At 47.5% G+C, this 19,645-nt stretch overlaps 1 protein-coding gene across 4 annotated transcripts in view; it reads right to left on the minus strand.

The window, feature by feature from the left end:
* Positions 1–5,077: 5,077 nt before the first annotated feature.
* Positions 5,078–19,645, minus strand: part of LOC137437664 (platelet-derived growth factor C) — a 108,639-nt gene continuing 94,071 nt past the window's right edge. For 2 of the 4 annotated variants that reach the window (XM_068132152.2, XM_078766118.1), the window contains 2 exons: positions 18,898–19,112; positions 5,078–7,822 (listed from right to left, as the gene is read on the minus strand). In XM_068132152.2, the coding sequence (XP_067988253.2) occupies positions 7,697–7,822; positions 18,898–19,112 (341 nt within the window). In that variant the 3' untranslated portion in view covers positions 5,078–7,696. Of the gene's footprint in view, positions 7,823–18,880; positions 19,113–19,645 lie in introns of all 4 variants that reach the window. The other 2 variants (XM_068132150.2, XM_068132151.2) reach the window with 1 other exon arrangement.

Here is a 19,645-nt window from a genome sequence, read left to right on the forward strand (position 1 = left end):
CTAATGGATCAGTTTGACTCCAGGGCCTTTTGTAGCAACTCCTGCAAGGACCCATGTGAAGCACCGTTTTGTCCCTGCTATAAGTTTGTCACGATTGCGAGTAGTTAAGTTTACAGCACCCAAAGATTCAGACTGATTTCCCAAGTAGATGCAATGATTGTATAGAGGTTAAGTGGACACCTAGTGGGTTGGAAGGATAGCCTCGACTCAAGGTATTGGTACGTGTCGACCTCAGGGCACTTCAGATAGTGCCCGGAGGGTGTCACGGCAGAAAATAAATAAAGACACTGATATGCCTCCAGTGTTGTTTTAAGGGTCAAACCAACATACAATAAGAGACAGAAGGGTGACGTTAGAAGAAATATTGATTAATCCCTAATTTCTGTCTACCTTAAGCATAATAATTTTAATTATATGTAACAATTAATGACTTTGCTAAGAATCTCCAAATTAAATAAGTATGAACGTTATATACAGCAATGCAGCTATACCTTAACTCATGACTCTCGATGTGGCAACTTAGTTTAATCAAGCAGTTCGCACATTAAACCCCAGTGGGTTATAAATGGATGGAAGGTCGGCGGTGAGCTCCATTTTGAATGATCAGTGTCTGGAGGATGCGCACAAATGGTGAAGCCGACACAGGCAGTCCATCACATTCATCCAGTCCTCAGAAGGTGAATCACGAAAGCATGGAAAAGAATGTGAGTCAGTAAAGCGTGTATTGTAATGGCGTGAAAATCACCCAGAATGGCACCAATGAGGGAATACAAGGAGCAGCGTTGGAATTATTCGTCACCATGATAACATGAGTGCAATGACCGACAGGGAGGTATAACAACCTGTTGAGGGAGTACAGCTGAGGCAAATACCTCCACAGGTGTGTATATATATATATATATATATATATATATATATATATATATATATATATATATATATATATATATATATATTGTTGCGGATATGAGGATTGTATTTTTTTGATTGTGTGTATTGTAGTGGTAAATTGTTGTGTAACATTGGTTGGATATGGCCCCTCCTGCCTCCAGAGTTGTGTAAAGGTAAAAAGGGCGTCTCGGTAGTTAATTCCATGAAACACCACATTGAAGGACACGATAAAACCCTTGTTCAGTAGCTTATATCTTATTATGTGTTTTAGAGTAAGGCCTTGTCTTCCATTAGAATGACACTCCATTGCACCGAATCAATTAAGAATAGCTCCCCTTCAATAATTCCATTTCCCAGCCAAACTCTCCATCTGTGGGTAAAGCAGTTCACAAGCGTGGGGTGCACGCCCTCTCATTTCGCTGCGATAATGAATATGTGCTCCGTGCTCTGTTTGAACAGGAGGGGCGGGGTCACCAGGGAGAGGCAAGCCCAGGGCGCGCCACGAAGGGCGGGGCTGTTCAGCCCCATGCCCAAATAAGGAAACAAGCCCGTGGCTCGCCACGAGGGGCGTGCCGTCGGCGCCATGCCCAAATAAGGAGACAAGCCCGTGGGATTACCATACAAGGTCACGAAACAGAGCACGGGGGGAGGGCGGTACCGAAACTGAGGAGGGCGTGTCAGACCCGCGCTGAAGGTTTGGACAGAAGGGTGCAACGATCGCTGGGACAAGCTACACCAGAGATACGGCAGATGAGTCCAGGTGCGTAAGAGGGTTGGCAGTCCACCGGGAGAGAGTTCAGAGTTGCACCGGAGTTGCGGGAGAGATACGAAAAGCCTTTGACAAAGGGCCGCTTCAACCAGCCCCGTTTCAACCCGCCGAGTGACCCTGCCGGCGTGCGCTGTGAAGCCGAATACAAGGAGCTGCCGGCTTCTCGCTTCCCGCCCGGAGTGGACCTGCTCATCCCTCCAAACGATTCCTACCCTTCCATCCATTTGCGTACGTGAGTTTGTTCTGTTCGTGCTGTCCTGGGTAGTAAACTAAGTCAGTATAAGCTAGTAATTTGCACTGTGTTACCTGCTTTTTCATGTCTGCTGTAAATACCCGTGACTGCTCTTTTTGCTTATGTGTGTGTAAATAATAATAAACCCCGTTACTCTTCTGTACGTCTTCTTCTTCTTCCTCTTTGCATTCATCGTCTTAGTCTTTTCCCCATTGAATATCTGTGGCGCGATACGGCCAACGTTTGGGTGAATCGGGTTTAGTCGGGGAACAACTGTTCGGTCGCGGAGCCTCCGCTCGGCAAACATACCATCCTTAACCGCGGACCGTAACAATATATATAGTTGCGGTTTTTAGAACCTTCACTTTGTAAATTTAGTAGTAAAATCCCTCATAAATAACCCCTGTGTACATTTCCCCTTAATTGGCTGTTAATTGAAATAAGTGCACCTTAGTTAGTCCACATTGCAACACATAGCAAATCATAGGCCCTTTCGTAGTTATTTCATTATTCTGTGTTTCAGGTAAGGCTATGTTTCCAATAGATGAATCTACGTTGCATCAAATCAAATAAGATCTGTCCCTTTCGTTCTTTTCACCAAACCCCCAAATTCCAGCTTGACGGAGAGTTTTCCTTCCATCCTCCATTTTGGCTACTGCACCTTCCACTTGGTTCACAAGTCAAGGAACACGAGGTAGGCCCGAAAAGGGGGGGCGGAATGGTGGAGGTCGGCAGCTGCGGTAAGGACACCAGCCAATCAGGGCTAAGGTGAGATCGCCTGACAAGGCGTGGCCGGAGGTTCCAGATGGTTCGCTGGGCTTTCTTATATAAGCCAGCGCATAAAGCCCTCGCAAGGACTCGAAGGGAGCGAGCGTGCTAAGAGGACTTTGATGAAAGAGGACGCGTGAGGCAGAGGACGCATGAGGCAGAGGACGCATGAGAAAGCTGCCGGTGTAAAGCCGAATACGTGGAGCTGCCGGGGTAAAGCCGAATACGTGGAGCTGCCGGCTCCTCGCTTCCAGCCCGGAGCGGACCTGCTTGCTGTTACCTGCAAAAACCTTCCAGCCCGGTTGTCCCACCTGAACCTTCTCATCCCTGCATGCATTCCTGCCTGCAATTCCCCATTCGTGTAAGTGAGTTTGTCTTGTTTTGTCTTGTCTTGTCCCTGGGAATAAGTTAAGCCTGTAAGGTTAAGAATTGCAGTGTCTTCTTCTTCTTCTGTAAATTACTTTCGTTTCTTTCCTTCTCCTTTGGTTTCTTTGGTTGTGTAAATAATAGCAATAAATACCTGTTCCTCCTTACTTTGGTTTCTTTCTCGTCCGATCGCTTTAGTGATTTCCCCATTGAGTTCCTGTGGCGCGATTTTGGCTGAACCGCTTCGCAATTGGGTTTAGTCATTGTTAACGGCTCGCGCCGCAGTTCGCTTCGCTCGGCGCAATCCATCTATTACGCTGCGGCATGGGCGGGAGTATTTCCTTGCGTCCCGGAAGGCGCTGGTACTTAGGTCATAGGAAGGATAGGCCTAATACCCTATTCAGCGCTGACCGGGCGTGACGTCATACTTCCAGGACCGGCGGAGACGGCCAGCTTAACAGGACAAGGGGATTAACCCCTCCTTGCTAACGGGAGTGCCGTCCCCCGGATTCCGTAACAATATATAAGAAGAGAAGCTGAATCTCCACCAAGCAGCGCACAGTGGGTTAAAGTGGATCTATCGTGGGAAGACGTGTACCTCAACGGGTTCGCATGCAGAAGACACCCGATTCCTCCTTCACTGGGTTTGTCGGTTTTAAAATAATATGCACCCCTCAAAACAGAGTATGGCAGCTCAAGAGAACGTGTCCACGCTTTCTTCTCCTTGTCGTCCTTATCTCATTCCTCTTCAGTTCTAAAATTGCCGCTTCCTTTTTCTCCTTGTGTTATTATTGGTGTTTTCCTCCATAGGAAGGACCTTACGTCAGATCACCTGTCTGTGAGTACTCATGATTGATGGACTTTAAAGATCCCATGGTGTCTTTCAAGAAGAGTAGGGGAGTTATCTCCGACACCTTGAACAAATTACAAATTCCTACCCAAATCTGCTCCAATCAAATGTGAGGCCTGGCCAGCCAGTTCCTGAAAGACTTGGACCAAATTTCCCCCACATCTTCTTCCGTATGCAGCCCATGGCTCTGGGTAGCAATATTTTCTGAGAACCCAGCAGTGACTCTGATGCAGTGCCCTACTGTAGGTTAGAGCAGGAATTTGCAATTTGTTAATAGTGCTTGCGATAGTTGTTACTCTTTGTGAAGGACACTGTAGGATCTTTAACGTCCATCGACTAATGCTGGCAGACAAGATACCCAGTTTCCCTTACAACTGACCACACAGGAAGGTGGGATCAATTACGCCCGATAAAGAAGAAGTAATAGAGATATACTTTCCATCATCTCTCTGACCTGGCAATCCAATAGTGCAAGGTGCATGCCAGATGAACGCTTACATAAATACCCACTGAGTTGTTCCGATACGTAATAGTACCAATATGACGACCGATAGTGTAAGTGCCCTGGGAGGATGGAAAAAAGTTGCAGCAGTTTTTATCTTAAGGAGATGAAAAGGGTCTTTGCCTGGTCAGACAACTACAAGGGCAGAGAACCAGCCAAAATTCATCACAAACATTTTGGTGGTGATGACCTACCTGTGGAGCACCGAGCAAGCGATTAAAATGTAGTCTCAAACTGTGGATGTATAATGGATGAATCATCTACCTGTTGCTAGAATTACACTCTAAAGCATGAAGTAAAAATGAATGTCTTAGCCATCAAGGAGGTTGCCTACAGACAAAGGAATCCCCATTGAAGAACTATTAGTATAGGAAGCACACAAACAATGCTGCCTGGAGCATCTACGATCCCATGGCAATGTGTGTGAAAGTGTAAGGGCACGTCACACAAATAACAGCACATGTCACATGGGGCGGCTTGGACTTCAAACTTTTCCAACGATAGGAAAGCCAAATGGCTGCAAGGGACATACACTACACCAAACTCCTCAGGTAATGAAAACCACACAAAATAAAGACAGGAAAAAACTAAAAGGGAAAGAGAAATGGTGCAAACTTTCTGGTGCTTTTACGAGTCGAAGAGGTTGGCGCTATCGTCATCTAGAGCCAAGGCTGAATGCAAACGATAAGAAAGGCAAGATATTTGAAAAATATTTATTGGAGGATTTAAAACCGAGCTGCGAAACAAACGGCAAACACAACTATCTTAAAAAAAACTAGACAAAATGATGATTAACATAACAAATGCAAAGTTTTATATTCATTCAGCACTCGCGAGGGGTGCTTGGAATAAATTGTCCTCCATATTGAAAGTGATTGTCAAACATGTCGCCGAGATGCTGAAACATATAGAACCGCTTTGACTTAAAGTAAAACGTTTGTTATTAAAGGAAGAGCTTCAACAACGTGCGGAGACCCGCAGTCGGTCCAGGCGCTGCTCAAAAAACTTTTCAAGAATAGCAAAAATAATTCAGAGATAAATAGACATTACTATAATATTTCCATTGCTAAAATAGCTCTTTATAGTACAAAAAAAAGGGGGAAAACAACTCTCTAATATATAAGGCCAAAGGACAACCAGCACCTTCCGTAACATGAGCATCGCTTATATGAGTACGGGACACTTAGCTTATGCATCGTCTGAAGAACATTTTTCATATTCGCATTCTACTTGCATACTCGCCCCACTCGGTACGCGGACAGGCAGGTGTCTGTATTGTCTCATCGCAGAGCGGTCGGGTTGCAACAGGCCGGGCCAGGCCAGAGGAAAGGAATCGTCGATGGAAGTGGAAACTATTCTCAGTTAAATGTGTAAATCACCAGTAATTTCCCAGCACAAAGTCAAACACTGCCTGTCTTCCCCATCTTTACCATAAATTTTTTTTTTTTTTTTTACGTCCAACCATTGAGTGAACTTGCCCTCAAATGAGCAGCAATTGTTTTCTTTCTTTTTCAAAGTACAGAAAACCTTTCTCGTACCGAGAAGAATCTCAGCAATCTTTTTCTGCATTCAAACGTAGCGCAAATCACGCACTCCGATGAGATGGCAATTCCCGTGCACTTGGCTCGACTGTGTTTTGCTGGAAGTTTGAAGGAAGTTTCAGGCCATAACTTAGGACTGTGCGTTGAAGTCAAAACCTTCATCTTCGAGCTTTAGACGAGATCCCAAACTGCCATCATTGCTTTGAGTTTGTCAGTCACTGCAGAATGCGAGTTGTCAACAAGGATCGGCAAGAAAACCTTCCCACGAGAAAAAGCACAAATTGGCATTCTTATGAGACATAACAGTCAAATGGTCACTAACTATTGCAAGTACTATAAAACATTTGATTAGTAAAAATAGAAATCTCTTGAAAAATCCATGAAAGACGGAATCGATAACTTGCTGCGTGCGAGTTGATGAAACTTCAACTGAAGCGTCAAACAAAAACTATTGGATTTCTAGAAGCTTTCTTTAGAGATGAGATGGATGAACAAAATGTCGCTCAGATAAGTTACACTATGAAGTTATACACTTCGCTCACCCATGAGCCTCGACTTTGTACAAAAGAATCCGGCTGCACACAGGAGGAATCTGGAACCTTCTCCACACATCATACCCGAAAGAAACCGGAGACTGTAGAGAAGTTCCAAGAACGATTTGGCATCATCTTTACATAATCTTCTAAATAAAAGTGCACTTTGTTTGTAAAATCACTGTGACGTAATGATGACGCAAAATAGTTGGCCAATGAAATCATTTGCCGAGGCTGCAGTTCTTCTTCTTCTTTATTACCTACTTCTTATTTGGTCTTGTATTTAACATTCGTGATGTTTTTTGATAGTCTTTTACAATAAGCATATGCTGTGTTCACTACCCGCACTCGATCCTTCTTGCATTTTTTGAAGATAGCTGTTGGCTTCATTTGAATTGGCTTTGAGTCACATGTTTCATCCTTCCTCCACCAACAGACAAAGAAGAAGAAAAATATTAAATTATCAGACTCGGTGGAATTGTGGTTAGAGCGTCCGCTCCGAGTCTGGGAGGTTGGTGGTTTGATACCGACCCTGACCGAGTCGCACCAAAGACTTTAGAAATGAAACGTGCGGCTTCTTTGCCTGGCGCTCAGCATTTAGAGGATAGAACACGGACAAACCGCGTGGGCAGGAGCGTGAAGATAAAACCAAGATTGTTTGCCAATTGTAGAAACGTTTAAAAAGTCATGAGTCACCTGCAAGTACAATTGAGGAATAAACCTTCAATAATAGGTAGAAAATGAAGAAGATTAACGAAGTTATTTAAGAATCTAAAGATTCAGTCAAAGTGAATGATGGATAAACAGATGTTTCGCTTTTACCTTAAACCGTGTTAAATACCACGTGAAATGTCTTTTAAAGGATGGAACTTGTATTTGCACTTCCTAAATCTCTAGTCCAGCTCGACTACCGATCCGCTGTAGGTCAGTACATCTTCTCTCTTGTAACGACAACAATACGCATAATATATATTAAGGCATTTTCTACAGGCAATTAGACACTAGGAACACAGACATATTCTTTCTTTTAAAATAAATACTTTTTGTTTGATTTGGACAGAGCACAGAAACAAATGGGATGTCTGTGGGTAACTGATAACGAGTATGAGATAAATTAATAAAGAGCATCGGGTGGGTTGGAGAGGGAGAAGGGGGTCTGGAGTGAGGGGTGGGGGATAGCTCTGTGAATGAAGATTTGTTTTGTTTTGGGAAATGGTGGATTGTTTTGAGAAGCAGCCCGAGACTCATCCTTGAAGACCGTTAGAGCAGGTGCATTCACACTTATCGTGATGTTCCAAGAAGACATTTCGTAGAGATTTGGAGAACCGTGAGCGACCGCGACCACGACGGCGTGGCTGCACTTGCAGAACCTGTGAGATAGACGGTTGTTCATGGGAGTAGGGCGAAGGTAGAGGAGGGGGAAGGAAGAGGAGAGCGGAAGGGGGACACACATCAAAATTAGATAAAGGATGGGATTTAATTCTCCAACTTTGAAGTGAGATAGTTGCTTACAAGCATTAAAAAATTCATTCGGAGTTAATTATCTCACATCATAGTCTGTTTGCATTTCATTCCAATGTATTTAAAGAACAGTGGATGACATAAACAGAATGTTGATCGAGGTATGGCAACCGCCATGGGAAGCAAGGACGAGTTGACATTTCAGATGTTAACCCTTCACCAGAGAAAAAGAGAGGGGCGTTAACCTTAGTCGAAGTTCATAGCTGTTTTGGGATTCCAACCCAGCTTTCCCTTGCTTCCCACGACAGTTAACATTCCTCGATCAATGTCCGGTTGATTCCATCCATTGTTCTACCTGTCCACCGACGCAGATCGGATTCACCAGGAAGACTAGTAGTTCTTCATTCTACATTTAAAGTACAACAAGTCAGGAGACGACGATGGTTCACGAGCGAGCGGTATTCAATGACGAAGGACGGACTATAACCGAAACAGGTCCGGACAGGCCAGGCCCGGAAATGTCAAAACGAAGGTTACTGACCTTGAAATGAGATAGAAAATAATGTATAATCAGTTATGAGGTTAGTTAGCTACACAATACCGAAAATTCGGTGAAAAATGAAATGGGGAAAAAAAAAAAAACATGAAAAAAAAAATGAAAAATGAAAAATCGAGCTCCGTGGGGCCAGACACATGACATTGGCCTAACCAAATACCGAAACCCCTGTCAGATTCCACCAAACCCCTCGGAGAACTCGAACTCGATTACTTAGCTTGAACTCGATTACCCCCTAAAAAGACATCTTTTTTGGGCATGGCTCCGCCCACAATGGGCGCAATACGCCCACTCTAGGCAGGACACAACTAGATCATAATATCAACCTTCCACCCAAGTTTCATCAAGATCGGATGATATCATCGGGTAGTTATGCTGCGGACAGACACACACACACACACACACACACACACACACACACACACACACACACACACACACACACACACACACACACACACACACAGACGCACACACATGACGAATATAGTGGTCACTTGATAACTCGTGAACCAAAAATTCCTAGAATTAGAGAGATACATTATGCTGGAGATATTTTATTTACGACATAAGAAAGTTAAACTCTTTGAAGAACTGGATGACAGAAAGTGGAAGGTTAATGCATTTGTAATTAACGTGGATGTTGTGGTGACCTCGTGGTGAATATCCTTCCTCCACCTTCCCTCGTGGTCCCCCTGTGCTGTCTTTCCCTCATGGGCCCCCTGTGCTGTTTTTCCCTCATGGTCCCCCTGTGCTGTCTTTCCCTCGTGGTCCCCCTGTGCTGTCTTTCCCTCGCGGTCCCCCTGTGCTGTCTTTCCCTCATGGTCCCCCTGTGCTGTCTTTCCCTCGTGGTCCCCCTGTGCTGTCTTTCCCTCGCGGCCCCCCTGTACTGTCTTTCCCTCGTGGTCCCCCTGTGCTGTCTTTCCCTCGTGGTCCCCCTGTGCTGTCTTTCCCTCGTGGTCCCCCTGTGCTGTCTTTCCCTCGCGGTCCCCCTGTGCTGTCTTTTCCTCGTGGTCCCCCCTGTGCTGTCTTTCCCTCGCGGCCCCCCCTGTACTGTCTTTCCCTCGTGGTCCCCCTGTGCTGACTTCCCCTCGTGGTCCTCCTGTGCTGTCTTTCCCTCGCGATCCCCCTGTGCTGTCTTTCCCTCGCGGTCCCCCTGTGCTGTCTTTCCCTCGTGGTCCCCCTGTGCTGTCTTTCCCTCGCGGTCCCCCTGTGCTGTCTTTCCCTCGTGGTCCCCCTGTACTGTCTTTCCCTCATGGTCCCCCTGTGCTGTCTTTCCCTCGCGGTCCCCCTGTGCTGTCTTTCCCTCGCGGTCCCCCTGTGCTGTCTTTCCCTCGTGGTCCCCCTGTGCTGTCTTTCCCTCATGGTCCCCCTGTGCTGTCTTTCCCTCACGGTCCCCCTGTGCTGTCATTCCCTCGTGGTCCCCCTGTGCTGTTTTTCCCTCGTGGTCCCCCTGTGCTGTCTTTCCCTCATGGTCCCCCTGTGCTGTCTTTCCCTCGCGGTCCCCTGTGCTGTCTTTCCCTCGCGGTCCCCCTGTGCTGTCTTTACCTCGCGGTCCCCCTGTCCTGTCTTTCCCTCGTGGTCCCCCTGTGCTGTCTTTCCCTCGCGGTCCCCCTGTGCTGTCTTTCCCTCGTGGTCCCCCTGTGCTGTCTTTCCCTCGGGGTCCCCCTGTGCTGTCTTTCCCTCGCGGTCCCCCTGTGCTGTCTTTCCCTCATGGTCCCCCTGTGCTGCCTTTCCCTCACGGTCCCCCTGTGCTGTCTTTCCTTCGTGGTCCCCCTGTGCTGTTTTTCCCTCGCGGTCCCCCAGTGCTGTCTTTCCCTCGCGGTCCCCCTGTGCTGTCTTTCCCTCGCGGTCCCCCTGTGCTGTCTTTCCCTCGTGGTCCCCCTGTGCTGTCTTTCCCTCACGGTCCCCCTGTGCTGTCTTTCCCTCGTGGTCCCCCTGTGCTGTTTTTCCCTCATGGTCCCCCTGTGCTGTCTTTCCCTCGTGGTCCCCTTGTGCTGTCTTTCCCTCACGGTCCCCCTGTGCTGTCTTTCCCTCGCGGTCCCCCTGTGCTGTCTTTACCTCGCGGTCCCCCTGTCCTGTCTTTCCCTCGTGGTCCCCCTGTGCTGTCTTTCCCTCCCCCCTGTGCTGTCTTTCCCTCGTGGTCCCCCTGTGCTGTCTTTCCCTCGCGGTCCCCCCCTGTGCTGTCTTTCCCTCGCGGTCCCCCTGTGCTGTCTTTCCCTCGCGGTCCCCCTGTGCTGTCTTTCCCTCGCGGTCCCCCTGTGCTGTCTTTCCCTCGCGGTCCCCCTGTACTGTCTTTCCCTCGCGGTCCCCCTGTGCTGTCTTTCCCTCGCCGTCTCCCTGTGCTGTCTTTCCCTCGTGGTCCCCCTGTGCTGTCTTTCCCTCACGGTCCCCCTGTGCTGTCTTTCCCTCGTGGTCCCCCTGTGCTGTCTTTCCCTCGGGGTCCCCCTGTGCTGTCTTTCCCTCGCGGTCCCCCTGTGCTGTCTTTCCCTCGCGGTCCCCCCCTGTGCTGTCTTTCCCTCATGGTCCCCCTGTGCTGTCTTTCCCTCGTGGTCCCCCTATCCTGTCTTTCCCTCGTGGTCCCCCTGTGCTGTCTTTCTCTCATGGTCCCCCTGTACTGTCTTTCCATCGCGGTCCCCCTGTGCTGTCTTTCCCTCTCGGTCCCCCTGTGCTGTCTTTCCCTCATGGTCCCCCTGTACTGTCTTTTCATCGAGGTCCCCCTGTGCTGTCTTTCCCTCGCGGTCCCCCTGTGCTGTCTTTCCCTCGCGGTCCCCTGTGCTGTCTTTCCCTCGCGGTCCCCTGTGCTGTCTTACCCTCGTGGTCCCCCTGTACTGTCTTTCCCTCGCGGTCCCCCTGTGCTGTCTTTCCCTTGCAGTCCCCCTGTGCTGTCTTTCCCTCGCGGTCCCCCTGTGCTGTCTTTCCCTCGTGGTCCCCCTGTGCTGTCTTTCCCTCGCAGTCACCCTGTGCTGTCCTTCCCTCGTGGTCCCCCTGTGCTGTCTTTCCCTCGTGGTCCCCCTGTGCTGTCTTTCCCTCGCGGTCCCCCTGTGCTGTCTTTCCCTCGCGGTTGTCCTGTGCTGTCTTTCCCTCGCGGTCCCCCTGTGCTGTCTTTCCCTCGTGGTCCCCCTGTACTGTCTTTCCCTCGTGGTCCCCCTGTGCTGTCTTTCCCTCGCGGTTGTCAGCTCTTTCACGAGCCTCGATTCAGTATACAAAAAAATAAAAAATAAAAAATAGGCTGGCCAGGTTGTTGTTCAGTCCCCGCTTAAATTATATAAGTATTAAGGATCTGGATTCAAAGCTTATGGGAACCAAAGTAGTTTCAGGATAATTATTACATCACTGTTGGACTGTCAATAAAAGCCCAGGTGGCTCACCAATGACCTTGAGGGAAGGAGTAATCTACCTGCCCTGCTGTTGTGGTCGCTTTGCATTGCTAGTCCACACTTAACGGTGGGTGTGAACCTCAAGACGACTTAGAGTGGGCCCAAAAATACAAATTATGAAAAAGGACAGTTACCCACATCTCATGAATTGGTACAAAAGATAGAACAGAGGAGAATAGAAATGGCAAAAATAACTAGAAAGGTTATCATCAGGACTTGTTTTGTATGGGTGTATAGTACGTATTTTATGGACGTACTCACATTCTATTTGTGCTGTACATACTTAAATAGAGATGATGGAATTAGTCTGATGTGGTAAAACAATGAGGATGGGGTAAGACGAGGAAAAGGATGGGGACGAGATTTTAAAAAATGGGACTTTGGGAATACCCCGGAACTCAGACATCAAAAATAAAATGAATACACAAAACTAGAACGGCACTCGGTAGAACGCAGGCTGAACAGTTTACATTTTGCATCCCACTGATAGGCCGGATCTGGATCCGAACTTGATCCAAAATCGATCCGGCTTGTTCTTGTCACCGACCCAACTCATCCACCTAGTTTTGTCATAATCCATCCACACCTTTTTGAGACATCGTGCCATATGTCATTTTTGGCACTATCGCTCAATGGTGAAGAGTCACTTGGAAAATTCTAGTATCTGTATCCGGATCCGGATCTTCACTAAAATCGAATCATTTCGTCGTCCTAGTTGCACACCCAAACTCTCCACCAAATTTCGCATCCAAATCCGTCCACAACTTTTTGAGATATCATATTCACAGACAGACAAACAGACAGACAGGGGTGAAAACATAACCTCCATCCATCTTCAGTGGTGGAGGTAACAAGAAGAGACCATTTCCTATTTTTTGAGATAATAAGCCAAGAAAAGCGTCAACTAGTGGAGAAAGAAAAGGCTGGGTGAGGGGTAGGAGGGGTGAGGGTGTGGGGGGGGGGGGGGCTCACTCATCAAATACACAGCACTCATTGGACAGAAATACAACATTTACATTTAAGTTCATGAGCTGACTTCAGGAGGATGGCCGGCTATGTCTTACCCTTCCAGCTGATGGTAGATGGCCATCAAGGATGGGAAGTGTTTTGCTTGGAATGTAAAAATACACATCAGTCAGAGCAGGTTAAGAACGATGTGACAGATGGGAGCAAAGCCCATCATGTGCATGTTAAACTGGCGAAAGATCAAAAAGACTTTGTAGACCTCAGTAGTGTTTGGACATTTTCCTGGCAAAGAAACATTCATACGATGTTTGTTGTCTGTGGACACACACTGTTCCGTTGAAATATGGCATCCTGTGTCTGTCACAGGAAGGGCAATGCTCAATGCTCTTTTCGAGGCATCTTTGATGTGTGAACAACATGGAGAGACATGCACTCATAATCGATAACATCTCAAACAATCATCGTACACATCATTCCGGTACATGGACATCCATATATTGCATAATGCATTTCTTGGCAACCTGAAGCCACCCTCCCCCACTGCTATGTAAAGCGGGACCTAAGAACACTCCAATAATTATGTAATGCTCTGTGAGACCATGGTCCTCCTCCCACCCACTTCTGAGGAATACATGAGAAAATTCAAGTTGAGAAATGTCCACATGCGTAATAAACGCCGAAATCTCAAAACAATATCTCTCCGTTCTCAAGACCGAACTCTCTTATCTGTCTCCCTCTTCCAAATCCTGGTGGCGTCTGGTCAAATCCGTTTCTGGTGTTTGTTCCCCCTCCATCCCCTCCCTTACCTCAAACGGCTACACAGCTGACTCCGCACGTGAAAAAGCTGAATGCCTCAACTCTGTGTTTGCCTCTAAATCTTGTGTCCCAAACCCATCCCTCTCTGTACCCACCATACCCAGTCGTACCCTGCTGCTCCTGGACTCCGTGTCCTTTCCTCCTGACAAGGTGGAAAAGTTTCTGTCAACCCTCGACTCTGATTCTGCAACTGGACCCGACGGCATCAGCCCACGGGTCCTAAAATCCTGCTCTGCTGCTCTATCTCACCCTCTCTCTGTTCTCTTCACCCTCTCTTTTGCTCAAGGTCAACTGCCATCTGCTTGGAAATCAGCCAACATCACCGCTTTGCACAAAAAAGGTGCAAAAACAGATCCTAGCAACTACAGACCAATCAGCCTTCTCCCAATTATCAGCAAAGTCATGGAATCCATCATTGCTTCTGATATGAAATCTTTCCTCTTCTCCAATGGCTTGATCTCTGATCATCAATTTGGTTTCAGACCAGGTCACTCTACTCTGGACATGCTGCTTCTGCTGTCTCAACAATGGATGGAGGTCCTCAATGCCAAACAGGAAATTAGAGCTGTCTCCCTCGACATATCACGTGCCTTCGACACGGTCTGGCACCCTGCTCTGCTCACCAAACTCTCCTCCTTTGGTATCCATGGAAATCTCCACGCATGGCTGGCGGACTTCCTCTCTAGTCGTCGTCAACGTGTGGCCCTGAATGGGTTTCTCTCATCTCCTCTTCCTGTTCAGGCTGGAGTTCCCCAAGGCAGTGTTCTGGGCCCCGTGCTTTTTCTGGTCTTCATCAATGATCTCTCTGACTCTCTCGAAAATCCTCTCTATCTCTTTGCTGATGACTCCACTCTCTGCCGCTCCATTCCTCTTCCCTCAGATCGGCAGTCTGCTGCCTCCTCACTCTCTGAAGACCTGGACAAAATCACAGACTGGTCAAACAAGTGGAACATGTCTTTCAATCCTGACAAATCTCACACTCTTACTATGTCTCTCCGAAAAGATCGACTGGACAACCCTCCCATCTACTTTCTCAACAATCCTCTCCAAGAAGTTCTGTCGCTCAAGATTTTGGGTCTCACTATCTGCCATGATCTTTCTTGGGAAAACCACATTTCCAAGCTGGCCTCCAAAGCCAGTCGCCGACTGGGCATCCTCCGTCGTGCGAAGGCCTTCCTCGGCACACCTGAGCTCCTCACCACATACAAGGCTTTCATCCGCAGCTCAATGGAATACTGTTCTCCCCTATGGGCCGGTGCTCCTGCCTCACACCTAGCTCGGCTTCACGCTGTTGAAACCAAAGCTTTCAGAATTATTGGAATCTCCTGCGATGAAGCTATCTCTGAGGGCCTTTCACTCACTCACCGCAGGCAGGTAGGTGGTCTTTCTGTCTTCTACCGACTCCTCTCCGGCCTTGCACCCCCAGCTCTCTCTGTGCTCTGTCCCCCAAATATTCCTACAGGTCGCACAAGATCTGCCAGCAACCCTCTGATGGTTAAACTGCCGAAATCTCGGCTCTCCGCTCACCTTCACTCTTTCATTCCTCTTTTCTCCCGCCTCTGGAACAAACTCCCTCACTCCCTTCAATCCCACTCCTCCCTCCAGGTCTTTAAAACAGCTGTTCACCACCATCTCTTATCTTCCCCCATCCAAAACCTTGATCTTTTCTACCCCCGCTAATTCACCCCAGATCCACCTTGTTTGAAATTCCAACTTCTTTCCTGGAAGTCCTGGCAGTGTCCATATGTTTTATACCTCTCCCACTGCCCCCTTCCCACGCCCCCCCCCCCCCAAAGCCCTCGCCCTCTCTCAGATCTCTCGATGTCTCCATGTCTCTCGGTCCCTGCTCTCAAATGTTGTGTTTGTGTCCTTCCCCCTCTCTCCCCATCTTGTCTACCGCTCCCTATGTTATATGTTTTATGTGTCGGTTTGTCTTTCTGTGTGATTAATGTTCGCTCTTTCACGAGCCTCGATCTTGTATACAAAAAAAAAAAACAAAAAAAAAAAAAAAAAAACGGTTATTATTAACACTTAATGTTTTTGTTCAGATAATCAAAGACAGGCTACGTATGTGTCAACAAAACAAGAACTGAAGCACAAGTCGAGTGTCAGAGCTGGAATAAAGAGGGAAATCTTTCGAACAGGCAGTGTACCGACATTCCCCATCCCTACCTGCAATCTTTTCTACCCCCTTTAACCTCTACCTAACCCATCCCTCTTACTTGAGGAATGCTGTTCCTTCTTTTCCTGTTTGTCCAGTCAATTACTTGTTGTGTTTGTGTGTGTGTGTGTGTCCCCACTGTCCCACTCTCAGTTCTTTACCTTTTAACCCCATATCACCTTGCTCTTCCCTGAGCCAAGATTTTGTATACTAGTGGGGTCACCTGTGGGAATCGGGCATGAGGTGTATCGTTACGATCGGTGCAGCCGTTTGTGCGGTACCCGGGACAATAACGTTAAGCGGGAGTCCAAACCTGAAAATGCTGGAGACCAAAGCTGAAATTGGAAAAACAATATGGCCTATTTTACTCCAGGGGGTCCCAGGAATACCCACCCAAAATATCGTTGCGATCGGCGCAGCCGTTTTTGCGGTACCTGGGAATGGACGGACGGACAGACATTTGGTGAATTTATAGTAAGATAAAAATAAATAAATAATAAATCAGTCAATCCACCTGCCTGAGCTGCCTATAGTGGCACAGAAACGTTAATGTGCTCAAAAATCTGAAGTGGTTACATAGTGCAATGCGGAAACACTGCCCTTACCCCAGCGTAACGGCCCAATGACGTTGAACCAGCCCCCCCCCCCCCACACACACCTATTAAGCACGTACACCATGAACGTACTCCGTACACGTGTGTCTCCTCAAGCTAAGTGTCAAAGGATGATTGTTACAAGAGCAGCAGAAGAGGCGACAATCCAGTTGCCAAGAGAAAAGGAGTTGGAGGCAGCCCTGCCTCTGACCTCCCGATGACCCGGTTACACATCGATCTTTTCCATTGAAACAAGACTCTGTAACCGGGCCACGGACCGTACATGCATGGCAAGTCGGAGGCAAGGGTTGGTGTTGTTGTATAGCCCCGGACAGTTTTCTTGAACAAGCCAGTGGCACGGAGACAGCCGATCGATCTCGCAAGAGCGACCAAGAGATCCCCCATATCCAGGATGGTGTACCCCCGCCTTCACAAAGTCAGGGCCGCAACAGAGTTAGAGGGAGAGAGAAACAAGAGGGAACGGCTCAGTCCATCAGGACCGATCGGCACTCTGACTGTGTTTGCGCTGCGCCGACGAATCCGGGTAGCAGGGAATAATGGGGAAGATTTGGCCTCCGTCTTGCATTGGGGGGTACAACCACCATGAAGAGGCGTCCCCGATAGGTGCGGAGGCAAGGACAGCACTATTGGGTGGGCATTGCACAGTCCGAGGCTGGCAGAGGCCTTGTAATTACTGGATTAAAAATGAAATTCCACGCTTATTCCTTATGAATGAAACTCGTTAAATATATCCCGATAATTATATATCATTCATCAGTTCAGTGTATGATATTAGTGGAGGTGCAACGCACACTTTCTTCATGCATCATGGTTACACGATATAGCTATTTACATTTATACCTTTACTATCAAGTTACGTACAAAGGGGTAAAAAAACAAACCTCAATGAAGGCTTTTTCATTTACACAGATATCCTATATTCCCTTTTCTCTCCTTGTATGGGGCTGACCAACTTGGTGTCGGTGATGGTCGTTTGTGAGATCATTCTGGTGGACAGAAATTGTGCGAAGACAGGTTTCTCACGAAGCAAGCACACATGAGACAATTCCATGGGAAGCGCGCAGGCGTTTGGATCATCTTGGCCACAAGGAGAGGAGCAACCCAGACTGCGGTGCCAGACAATGAGAGAGCCGATCAGAGAGATCCGTATCCATAAGAAACCCGTACATCCAGGGATTTGGACACTCAATGCTCCATACCCATTGGTTGCATGGGTTCGCGCGAGGTTGTTTTGTCCAAACAAGTGACGTTGCACATCCTTGACCTGGAAGGCAGACGTCGGTATTTCAAAACAATAAACAAAAACTAAACGAATAATTTGTGGGGCTCTTATTTGACTTTCACCGAGCAGGGATTCCTCCCATCGTGGGATGAACATCGCTCCAAATTAAACAAGTGGATTGAGAGACCAATTGTTGTGTGAGCTCTGTGTTGATTTACATGGCAGAGATTGCATCCCAGCTCACAAAACCCGGACTCAAAATTCCTCGAGAGCTCACAGGTCGGTTTTGGATTCCAAACCTCAGCACCAATGTTATCGATGAATAGCTCCCATGGATAAACCGCAGGATTCTATGACTCCTCAACGTTCGAACGTCCTATAGTGGGGGCAACAGTGGATGCAACAAGCAAGGGAATGAACGAACTCGTGAATGACAGAGAAGGGGATGAAACACAGCAGCCTGTAAATATGATTGTTGCGTTAGAAAGGGTTAATGGGGTGGAAAAGATCACAGGTAGGGATGGGGTTGGTAACGTGAGATGGTGGTGCACTGCCTGCTCGAAACCCCGGAGGGAAGAAGGAACGTGGTTCCACAAACGGGAGGAAAAAAAGGGACAAAGTACAAATGTAAACAATTGCGATTCAACCGCCGCAACGATTTAAAGAATATCACTAGAATACTTATAAACAATTTTTTTTTAAATCTCATCTCCTGCCTCACCTGCTGTACTTATTCCTGCCTCTCAAACAAAATGTTTCTTTCCTCGAGGCACTGGGTAAGCTCAGCTGGCTTGCTCGTCAGTCCTCTGCTCTGGAAGTCCATATTTGACTAAAACTGCCATCCATCATGAACGTAATGACGTATGAATAAACTGTGATAGTTTACACTATGATAGTTGGGAAATAATATGATAGCATTTGATAGTTTATACAGTACAGGGAGACCTTTGTCCTCAAACGCTGGATAAAAAGCTGGGATGGAATGTCAAGGACAGATACTTGCTCGTTGTACGAGCATGACTTCTTATTGAATTTAGAGTATAAGAGAAGAAAGCATTCCATGCTAGGAAGCAGCCAAGGCCATATGTAAACAGGGAAGATTAATATTTAGGAAGAGCGATTTGCAGACCTAGACACGCACATATTGTAAGTAGTTCAAGGAGAATTTAAAGTGAGATACAGCACTTGCAAAAGAAAAAAGCGCATTCCAGGTAACCCCAAAGCATTATCGTGTTAGCCAACTGTTACTCACAAAGCTCGGTCGTGTACCTTGTAAGCTTTGCTGGACTTCTGCGTGGGCACGCACTGGCATTGCGTACAGTTTTTGGAGCAGCAGGAGCAGTTACCCCCGCAGCGCAGCACCAGTACGCAGCCGGGCCAGAACACCGCATCCGTGCGGGAGATTTCCGAACGCAGGGCCACGGAGATGTTGCGCGGTGTGCAGCTGTACAGCAATACATCCTGCCGCATCTGATTGAGGAGCACTTGGACGACAGGTGCAGTAAAAATTATGCACACTGTACGTGTACACACGCACACCTGAAGAAAAACTAAACTTTTTTTTTTGTAAAACCATAATTAATGAGTTACTTGACCTGGAATATTATTCATAACTATGGGCTGACATATAGTGCACATTCAGAAAGTATTCAGACCCCTTCACTTTTTTCACATTTTGTTACGTTGCAGCTTTATGCTGAGATCGTTTAAATTAATTTTTACCCTCATCAATCTACACTCAATCCCTGGTGTTGGGCTAGCGGCTAGGGTGTCAGCTTAGGATCCTAGGATCCTGGGTTCGAATCCCGGTCGATCGCTGAATTAACGCCAGGGGGGTTGACTCAGCCTGTCATCCATCAGAGGTCGGCTAATTGATGACCAGTTCACTGGTAATTCCCTGTTTGTCGTTAAAGGCGGCAAAAAGGGTTGGCGTCAGGAAGGGCATCCGGCCGTAAAACATTGCTTCAAAAAGGGGACCGAAAAACAACAACAACCACGGTTCCCGAAGAAGGCCAAC

This window comes from Myxine glutinosa, chromosome 12, assembly GCF_964187855.1.
Source record: "Myxine glutinosa chromosome 12, kmMyxGlut1.1, whole genome shotgun sequence".
Taxonomy (NCBI): domain Eukaryota; kingdom Metazoa; phylum Chordata; class Myxini; order Myxiniformes; family Myxinidae; genus Myxine; species Myxine glutinosa.